This window comes from Bombyx mori, chromosome 23 (assembly GCF_030269925.1).
Source record: "Bombyx mori chromosome 23, ASM3026992v2".
NCBI lineage: Eukaryota > Metazoa > Arthropoda > Insecta > Lepidoptera > Bombycidae > Bombyx > Bombyx mori.
This window is the reverse complement of record NC_085129.1, coordinates 8679603-8690404: the sequence shown is the minus strand read 5'-3', so window position 1 is coordinate 8690404 and position 10802 is coordinate 8679603. Positions and strand designations below refer to the sequence as shown.

The window sequence follows — 10802 nt, the reverse complement described above, 5'->3', positions numbered from 1 at the left end:
GTTGAATTTTATGTGACGCACCCTCCTTGTTGTTCTTGGAAAAAGAAAAATATGAGAAGGTCTTTATGATGTTCTATCGATGTATAATATAATTGCAGTAATCAGGAGTGTACCAAAAGTCTCTTGAAAGGGCCAACAACATTAGAACGCTGCTGTGAATCACAGTCTAACTTTTCAGGCTTATTATTTATTATAGAGTTTGGTGGGAATTTAGTGGTTAATGGAACTCATAGATAACTTAATGTGAATTTCGCAATCCATATTTAAACACGAGGTTTATGTCTCATAGGCGTAACAGAACGACTGTAGAACGATATAGGCAGTCATGGTTACAACTCGTCTATATTACGTCTATATCTATAATACGTCACAACACTAATAAAATATGAAACGTGATACAATACAATTGAGACCCTGAACTCGTGTATTAAAGTTGGTGCCACTATTCACGTAATAATTTCCATGGGCGCCAACAACTGCATAACACCAGAAGGAGCGTCATTGACCCAAGTAAGCAACAATAAAAATGCCGGTACGAATTGTAGTCGAAGAGTCGTCTGTGTATTCCATTCCGTTCACCGCTCTGACCTCGTCTATCCATTGACGTGAATTAAATAGTAATCTTAGCTACAGTATCGTAACGTAAAGTGGCCATCCCTGATTCAAACGACTACTCAAGCTGTGGCGACGCCGGTAACTGTGACGGTTCAGTTCTAAAAATACTTTTGTAGGGGCGACCGAATCTAGACTACTCGCTGCACATTTTTTCGTTCTTTAACGTAATAATAACAAAGTGTGTGGTGCATTTCACTGTTGTTTTTAGACCAGAGAATTAAAATCACTATTGCAGGAGTTATTAATCAGAAAAAAAGAGTTTCGCACATTAAAGAAATCTTTAATTCCTAGAAAGTATCACCTCAAAATGTAGTTAATAGAAGTCCTGAGCTTTTATTGAAATAATTAGGTCAGGAGAAGTGTTTTAATGGTAATAAATGACAAGCATCTTAAGTCACTTGAAAATGCGCATACAAAAGTCTTGTTATCTTTTGAAGCAAATTTCAGGAATGGCTGATGATGATTGTAAGAGGCACGTACTTAGGTAATTTGTAGCTTTATGTCAATGATGCTGTCCAGTTCTTAGGTTTTTTACAAGGAGACAGACGAGCTCATAATTCGCAACTTGTATTCCGCCGTCTCCTTGAAGCAGGAATTGTAAATTTAAATCAGAACGCATGGGATTACTCCTATGCACGGGCACTCCCACAATAGTTATGAAAAAAATAATAATACGAAAACGAGCAATCCCTATATTGTCAGGGCGAATCTTAATCTTGTGAATAAGCAGCTAAACCGAATTATCCCTGCAAATGTAGAGTTTTTAAATTATATGAAAAAGGGGATGTAAACACATACTGTGACTACATTTTACCTAAATATTTCCGTGGAAACGTGGAAGGCAACCTGGTTATTGGCGACCCATACTAATTTCCAAAAATAAACCAGACGCTGTGCAAGTCGCCGACGTGCCGCTCTCTAACAAACATTTATTATTTGATAGTCATACAACAATGCCGTTAATAAAACATCGAATAATAGTTATATCGTTTGCGCTGCTTTTTGCGTCTGCTGATGCACTTCGTAGTGCTTCTTTTCCCATAGGTACATTCTATTGTGATTTAAATTTGCATCTTTAACTTCTTCCTAAAATATGTTTTGCTGTTTATTCACAGGAGGTTTGTTTAACGAACAAACGCTGCCCAGTTCATCGGAGATTTTTAAAAATAAGGTAGAGAAAATCGGCTCCACAGCTTACCACGGAAGATCTTTGGAATCCAGTGTAGTAGATAGTTATTCAATATCTTTGGAGTGTGAGTATTATAATAATCAAAATTATATGTACAGTTAATTACTAAGAAACCAATACTAGTACTTTGCCATGGATGTATGTATACTAGTGGATAAATGTGTTACATGTCAGGGTTGTTTCAAAAAAAATTGATAACATGCGATTTGAGGCACGCTTTTACGGTCCACCTGATGTTTTTTTGTTACCAGAACCCATTGGCAACACCAAATGAATACCGCCTCACACCGTAAGACATGTGGCGGAAACCTCAATAGATTTATAATGCGGCTATCCTAACTGCGGATAACTAAAGACTCTAGTACTATTAAAATTGAGAAAAATTCGTGGTTTGGGTGAGTTAGGGAAATATTAGGTAGTAGTGGAGTGGATAATCATAATGGAATAACAGGAATGTAGTATTTTACATGAGCAGAGAAGCTACGACTTACGTAATATTAAGTGGTCGCTGGAGTTAATAGACATCAAAATGTGATGGTGACACCCATTTTGAAATCGATACCTCAATTGTTTTCGACGGTAAATGTCTAAACCTTCAAATCGAAATATTCGCGTTAGAAATAGAGGTAAACATAAACATAAACCCTTATCGCCAATAGATACTGGTTGGTGATCAAAGAATGCTGCTGTATTTTCTCTGGAGAATCCCTTAGTCGCCTTTCCGACACCGATGGTAATAAATAAGTTGGTAATATTTTAGGGTATTATCACACAGCCGAAACCTCGTCAATTTTTTCCAAACTAGGTTTACCTCTGACCAGTTTATATTTAGCTTAGCAGTATCTCTGGTGTTGATGAAATCCATATGCGTTGCTATTAATTTACGATATTTTTTGCAGTTAAAGTTAAAAAAAAATATGGTTGGTAGTTCTAGCCACATAGTTTATATTAGAATATGTTTTCTAAAAGTAGTAACCTTACAGATAAACTCATACTTTTTATTATAAATTGACCATATTTGCGATATAATATGAGATGAACATCGAATTGAGTAATAAGTTTCTTCTATATTTCAGTGTGTCCGTACACTTCAGATAATCATGGAATTGTAGCATTGATAGACGCGAGGCCTACTGATGGGATCTGTGATATTACCTGTCTCCTATGCAATAGACATAACGTGAGTAAATAAATATCAAAGAAACATTTGCTTTTTATAACACGACTGTATAAGTACATTATCATAATTCATAATGATTTGCTGTTTATTTCTTAAATATTCATTGACCAATATGACGACAAAAAATCCATTCTAGACAAAACTTATTGGCATCCCAGAAGTGAAAGAATGAAGAAAAAAATAAAATACTTAGCGAAGAATAAGACTGAAAATAAAATAACTGTCATAAAATACATAACAATAAAATTGCTTTAAAACTTATTTAAAACGTGCCCCGTTGAGCTCGAGTCATTTGTTTTTAAATGACTTTATTAGCTACACTGTATCACCACATCAGGCACACCGCTTCAGAGTCGAACCATATGAATGAGGAACTTAAATTATGCGGATATTTTAGTATCAAGTCAGTTAATGTAGTGTCGTATTTGTCTACCATAAATATAAAACGTAACTAGTTATACAGCTTTTATATTTTTCAACCGAATTTAATTATACTTTCGCAAATAGCAACAGTTTTCTGATTTTTTGAGGTTTATTGTGCTTCGAAGTCAAGGTCGCATTTGGTTTAGATACTAAATCGATTCACAGTTGTATAACAGATATTACGGGCACCGTACATGCTTATTATGTTATGTGTTATATTAATATGTCATGTCTTATATTAATATGTCATATACTATATGTTCTGTGTTTATTATGTTATATGGACAATGATTTACCTGTCCTGTTAGAAGTTTTGCTAGTTACACCAGATATTATAACTTTGATGCTATTTGATTCAGCGGTGCCTTTGACTAGCTAGTCTAGCGCCGTATAAACATTTGGTATTTGTATTTAATTTTTGGGAAATCCTTTATTTTAACTTATCGTAGTACTAACATTTTAACTTTAATAATTACACAGGCATCAGGTACTATTGAAGTAAATTTAAAAATAATTAGATTAAAAAAAGCTTTGTTTTCAGGTGACTCATATTTCAATAGGATGGGAACCTATAGATACCTTAGCTACGGATTTATTTACATTTCAATATCATCCACACCCCAACATGATTTCTAAAGCGTATGTCGCTCTTATAAAGTTGTTGCAGTGGGATAAATTCACGATACTTTACGAGGATGAAGGCAGTAAGTAAATTTTACATCTTTATGAAGTTTTATTTAAAATATTCAATATTTAACACAATTGTCCCGACAACGTTCACGTATGTACGTTACTAACTATAAATCTCATAAATAAATACATAGTATCGGGAACTGTAACTGAAAAAATAAAATGCAATATTAAATTTATTTTAATTTACGATTCACGAACATCTCTAGCCAAGATTTTAATCATTCTCAACAGGCTTTATCCGTTTAGAAGAAATAATAAACACTTGGGATAATATTCGCGAACCCATCTTGTTCAGGAAATTGGATCCCAAAGGAGATAACAGAGAAACTTTCAAAGAACTGCTTAAAGTGGCACATATGAACTATCATATATTGGATTGTCATTTTAACAACATACACAAATATATGTCTGAGATTACTCAAGTCGAGAATTCAACGGAATATCAGGTTCGATTTGTTTTGCAGTCAAATTGTTAGCAAAATGCCATCCATGCTCTACCGCCAATTTACAGTACGATACCAAATTTTACTTTTGGAAAAAATTGTTGAAAGTCAGTAAAATAATTCAAAAAAAATTAGTTTCTAAATTTTTTTGGTAATTGTTTAACAAATAATGTAAGTAATGCGTTAGAAATCTATTAATACTTTTAAATATTAAGCGTATTAGAAATTTTTAAATTTATATTATAATTTTTTAAATGTAGTCATAATGTGCTTGGTACTACAATAATAATATGAGAATTGCGGTCTGTGATGTAATTACTAATAAATTTACTAAATAAACCTCAATAAAGGTCACTATTGACTAAGTAAACAAAGGGTAAACTCTTGAATTATTTAATTGGAAATATTTCAGAGTTTTATCTTGACAAATCTAGATGCATATACGTTAGATTTTGAAGGAATGCCGGCTCTTATGGCAAATGTATCTACTTTACATCTAACGACACATATTGATGATGTAAAGTGGCAGGATTTTGGAATTAAAACTGACGACGAAGCAATTCAGGTAAATGTGAATGGTGAAACTATTGAAATATTACTCAATACATTCTCAAAATATTAGATTATTAACTGTACAAGCTTACAATAATTTGTACAAATATCAATCAATAGGGCCTTAAAAATATTCTTTTTTTAAGTTGGAAACAGCGTTAGTTGCAGACGCTTTGAACCATGTCGAGAAAGCTATGAGAGTAATGATGGATAAGCCCGGCAATGTATTGAAGCTATCGCATATACCTTCTCCTCCAGAACTGTGTGCTAGAACTTCGAAAGCTAAATATGAAGAGTTTGCATGGCCTTGGGGAAAACAGCTGCGGGAGGCTTTGATTCAGGTACAATGAAATTACACGTTGTGTCCACACTTATATAATTGTTGGTTTCTAGATAAAAAACGTCCCCATTATTCCCATTATTTCTTGTAGGGAAAACGCGTATACACACGATCTGATAGGTAGTTAGTTAGCTAGCAAAAACTTATCAAATTAAATAAACAAAATCACCCCTCGTGAGTTAGTTTATTTTTTGTTTGTTAATTTTAACTGCATTGTCGCTTGTGATAAAAACGTTTTCTTTTGGCAAACATTGGATTACAACGGCTATACCTTGGAGAGTCAGTTAAAGCCTGATTCGAGCAGAACTTGGCTCAAAAGAATATGATCGTGTGTGTTTGGTGGACCACAGCTTAAATGATCTACTACCCATTTTTGAAATGTAAACAATGACTATGGAAATACGTTTAACAGTCAATCAGGCCTACTACTCTTTTACACATTGCGCAACCGACTGTTACCAAATTAATTAGAGGAGTTGCGATTGAATATGCTTCATCGGCCACCGCATTCTCAAAATGATTTAACTGATTTTCGCTCTTAACTTCTCGTCAGGAAAGAATTTAAGTTTCTGAATAACAAAATTATCTTCACTCATTCTCGATACACTTTTTGCATAGAAATCAAAATGAACTCCACATAAAATAGTTGATTGCATCAGATGTACCAATTGTGTAAATAATTTGATTGATTCTATTACTTAAAAACTGTTGTCCTTTTTTAAATAAAACAATTTAATTAAATTGAATGCCATCGGTATATAATGATTATCTTTTTATTACAGACTACATTCAAAGGTTTTACTGGCTTTATAGAGCTTGACGAAGAAGGCAAACGAAAAAATGTTGTCTTACATTATTCGAAGTTGGGTAAAGACAGTCGATTTAAGTTGGCAGGCACGTGGGAATCTAGAACAAACATAATTAAGACAGAGCGGATTGTAAATGATCGTTCAACAGCCACCAAGCCAAACTCCAAAATAAGAGTAAATAATTATATTGGTAAACATAGAGTTAGTAATAAGTAAAATCAAATTGAAATTAATGAAAAGTGTGCAATTTCAGATAGCAACTAAAAAAGATCTCCCATATTTCGATGTAGTGGAAAACGATAATGGGACGTTTTACAGAGGATTCGTTGTAGATCTTATCGAAGCTATATTTAATCAAATTAAAAACGAAACTAACATTGAATTAGAATATGAATTCTATAGAGTTGCTGGTGACAAACTTGGAAATCCCATCCCAAAGACTAAGAAATGGGACGGTATTTTAGGAGACCTAATTGACCATGTGAGTGTTATTATTAATTGATGAAAATAATGTTGCATAAAATCTTAAATAACCGAAAACGTTATCTCTGAAAATTTCAGTTATGACAACATTTTATGATGTATGCAGTTCAACAAATCTCAAATATCTCTCTCCTCTCTCTCAAAATCTCATTTTATTGTTTTGTGTGATTAATTGCGATCATTTGGTTTTATCGTTTTCAGAAAGCAGAGCTCGGTGTTGCTGATATAACTATAACTGCGGAAAGACTCACAGCTGTAGATTTTTCGACACCATTCATGGTTTTGGGCATAAGCATGCTATTCAAAAAACCAGTACAGCCACCACCAGACAAGTTTTCTTTTATGAATCCATTGTCGTTGGACGTCTGGTTGTATTTAGCAACTACTTATATAATAGTGTCATATATCTTGTTGATTTGTGCGAGGTTTGTACTTGAAACAGAGTTCCCGTTATTGATGCAGATTTTATGATACATGTCGCTTACGTCAGAGGCTAAGCTTACAAATTTTATGGGCTTAAAGAGAGAGAAGATATTGTCCTATATATATATACAGATTGGATTTTTTAAGTCTACGGTCTAGGCGTAGGACGTACAGAAGTGTGTAGAAAAGTAAAAAAAAAGCAGGCAGCGGCTTGGCTCTGCCCCTGGCATTGCTGAAGTTCATGGGGGGACGGTAACCACTGACCATCAGGTGGGCCACATGCTCGTCAGTCTACAAGGGCAATAAAAAAAAAGAAGTAGATTTCGATACCATCACGAATTACATCCAAGTCGGATTAACTTGAGCTGATTGATTACTATATATTTTACATTAAATAGGTGTACATAGCTTGTTTACCAAGCATTTGAGAATATTCCGTGATTTATAACTAATTTTAGAATGAGCCAGGAAGACTGGGTCAATCCACATCCATGTAATATGGAACCTGAAAATCTTCAGAATATATGGGATTTGTATAATTGCATGTGGTTAACTATGGGCGCTATAATGACACAAGGCTGCGATATATTACCACGGTAAGCAAACTAATCTAAATGTTAATTGTATTTTCCTTTTATCCTGTATGTTACAGTATAATCATGTTTTATGTAGGTACATCGAAAATTGTGAACGTGTTGATGTATTCACATTTACATTATAAAAACTTTCATTATCCCTGCTTTTTTGTTGTTTTTGTATCACAGAGCACCAGGCTCTAGGTGGATCACCGGTATGTGGTGGTTTTTCGCATTGATCGTGACTGCTTCATACACAGCCAATATGTCTACTTTCTTGATCAACAATCGACGCACTAACTTCATTAAAGACGTTAAGGATCTATCGGAACAAACAAAAGTTTCATACGGGGCTGTGGACAATTCTTCAACGTTTAAATTCTTTAAGGTGAGTTATATGTTTGAATATTTTTGATACCTCCTTTTTACCTATTGTTTTTTTCTTTAATTTGAGTATGCCTTATTAATTAATGACACGATGGCAGTACCTACTTAATTTTATATTCTAATGATTTTGCTGATAATTTTGAAAGTTAGGGCTTAGTGATCTACGAAAAATAATTTGTAGCATTTTCAAATCAAACACAATTTAGTTATAATGAATGGTTAGGTGAAGATTTTGAGGATCTTTTGGGTTACTCTTTATTATCTTGGGTGTCATTTCAGAATTCTAATGAATCTTTGTATCAAAAAATTTGGACAGTTATGGAGACTACCAGACCTTCAGTATTTACGAGCTCGAACGAGGAAGGTCTACACCGTGTGCTTAAAAGCGAAGGAAAATACGCGTTCTTCATGGAATCTACAGCAATTGAATATTACACCAACAGATATTGTGATTTAAAGATGGTCGGATCAAAATTAGACTCAAAAGAATATGGAATCGCAATGCCAAAAAGTATGTGTTTTTCTTGTAAATCCATATTCATAATTTGAGAGCAAAAGTATTGTTCTTTTTCTTACATCCGTTGGTAGAAAGTGGTTTTCTACCCTATATTATGTCATTCGTATAGCAGAGCCAGATGGTACGTTGTAAAAATATTATCAGTAGGAGTATAAAAAAATACCTTGGATGAAAGCAGAGTTTTGACATGGTAGTACAAATTGTCTCCGCTGCACAGTGACGATGCGAGTTTTAAAAACATTTGTTTAATACTCTCCTTGCAAGATGCAGTACTTACAAGAGACCAGAATTATTGCTGAAACAAAGATGGCTCGCCATTATATGAACTCAAATGGAAGTTGCTGGTAATCTGGTACAATACTCAATACGGGGTTGAAAAAAAAAGATAAATTATAAAGTAGGCCCAGGCTGAGAGTGTAACTGGCAATCCTTATTCTTTACAATGGCATATAATATTTTCAGATTTTCCGCGTAAAGGATTGATTGATCACGCAATTTTATCGCTACAACAATTAGGAGAAATAACAAGATTGAAGACGAAATGGTGGGAGATTGAAGACAACGACCCTAAACTATGCGAAGTATTTTTATTATCCCGTTTAATTCTAAATATTTATTTTAATTACATAAGTTGTACTCAAATTAGTGTAATTTTATGACCTTTTTTTAGAATAAGGATTCGGACAACCAAGAAGGCCAAGGTTCTTTGCAAATGGAGGATACAAGTGGTATCTTTATAGTTCTTGGAGCCGGGGGTATATTAGGACTTTTTGTTGCCATCATAGACTTTTTACTGTACGCGCAACAGATTAGTGTTAAAGAAAAGGTAAGTTGCATCAAGTATAATTTCATTAAGTTAAATACAGGTTAGAATAGCTTAAATTGCACTGGATTTATTTTTAACAAAATTATTATTGAATAAATGTATGTAAAGTAATATAGACAATTGGGCAATCCGTCTAAGCATTAGTATCACTACGCAAGAAAACCTTGCCAAAATGATATTAAATTATACTTGATAAAAATATATTAGATTACTCGTTGTAGCTTTGGGTGGTATTTAGTATAATAGTGTTTTAGAAAGATAATAAAAAACGTTATTAGAATATTTTCGTCTAATTCAAATTCATCAAATTTATTTTGTCTAACAGTTTCTTAACTTCTTTTTTCTTCTTTAACCAATGAAAGTTAGTTACCTATTGCTCAATTTGTTAATTCATTGTATTTTCAGGTCACATTTCGTGAAGCTTTACTCAGTGAGTGGAAATCGTCTTTGAATCCTAGAGAATTGCATCGATTGGCCGCGCCCCCACGTTCGGCGGCTCCTTCCACCGCCACTCCATCACCGGAAAGAGAGCGATCTAGATCTAGAGCAGTTTCCGTCATCAGAGCTGCTTCCTCATTCATTAATTTTGACGAGATCTACTAAATTTGAATAATTTAGATGTAATACTTATTAATGGTAAGGCCTATAGTGAGTACGAACCATTGTACCAACGGTATGTGTTTTGCAGTAAATGTATGATTTTTTTATTCAATAAAATGAATGAGATAAGAGATTTTTATAAAAAAAGCTACTTAATCCAAAGTAAGACGATTATAATTCATCACTTGGTGATGATTATGCTGTTTTTACTAAAGGTATAATTATTATTATTTATTTATTTATTTATTATAATATTTTTTTTAACAATTTTGTGCACAAATTAAGAAAAATAGAGTCATTAAGTTTATTCCCGATACATAATAAATAGGGATGAGTCGTTATGGAGGCTCTAAAGTGAAATGCACAATAGTATGACTATTCCCTCATAGGTGCTTTGGTAAAATTCCTTAATTTTCCGAGGATTTTTCAATCTTGAATACTTGGCGGAAGAGTGTATTCTAATCGTTTCAACACGGATTTTTACCACTATTCAGCCGATTTTTTCTGCCAAACAATTTGGTTTGAAGAGTAAGATAGTCGTTGCTTGGATTTCGTGTTTATGACTTTCGCTAACAGCTTAACGTCAGTCGGGCCAAGAGGTTGTCGCTGATATCCGCCATTATAAAAAAAAAAGACGTGGGCACTCGGAGACTGCCGCGGTAAAGCTATTGCATAGCATTTTTTATCAACTTATGCAATTATAAATCGACAATAATAATTTAATAATAAAACAACAATAAAATAAGA

General features: G+C 33.6%; 1 protein-coding gene across 1 annotated transcript; it reads left to right on the top strand.

Moving 5' to 3' along the window:
- The first annotated feature begins 1486 nt into the window (after positions 1-1486).
- LOC105841261 (glutamate receptor ionotropic, kainate 2) lies at positions 1487-10217 on the top strand. Its single transcript, XM_038019365.2, has 16 exons — positions 1487-1659; positions 1731-1868; positions 2881-2984; positions 3949-4111; positions 4332-4546; positions 4956-5108; positions 5242-5436; positions 6218-6418; positions 6498-6725; positions 6929-7152; positions 7609-7746; positions 7915-8113; positions 8392-8623; positions 9092-9210; positions 9300-9455; positions 9861-10217. The coding sequence occupies exons 1-16, from the start codon at positions 1569-1571 to the stop codon at positions 10056-10058; spliced, it is 2754 nt and encodes a 917-aa protein (XP_037875293.1). The 5' UTR covers positions 1487-1568; the 3' UTR covers positions 10059-10217.
- The last annotated feature ends 585 nt before the right edge of the window (positions 10218-10802 follow it).

Bases quoted from the DNA above. Each gene is read 5' to 3' on its own strand.
- LOC105841261 (XM_038019365.2), top strand. From the start codon at position 1,569: ATGCCGTTAATAAAACATCGAATAATAGTTATATCGTTTGCGCTGCTT. The intron at 1,869-2,880 runs GTGAGTATTATA...TCTATATTTCAG, and splicing joins TTATTCAATATCTTTGGAGT to TGTGTCCGTACACTTCAGAT. The intron at 9,211-9,299 runs GTATTTTTATTA...ACCTTTTTTTAG, and splicing joins ACGACCCTAAACTATGCGAA to AATAAGGATTCGGACAACCA.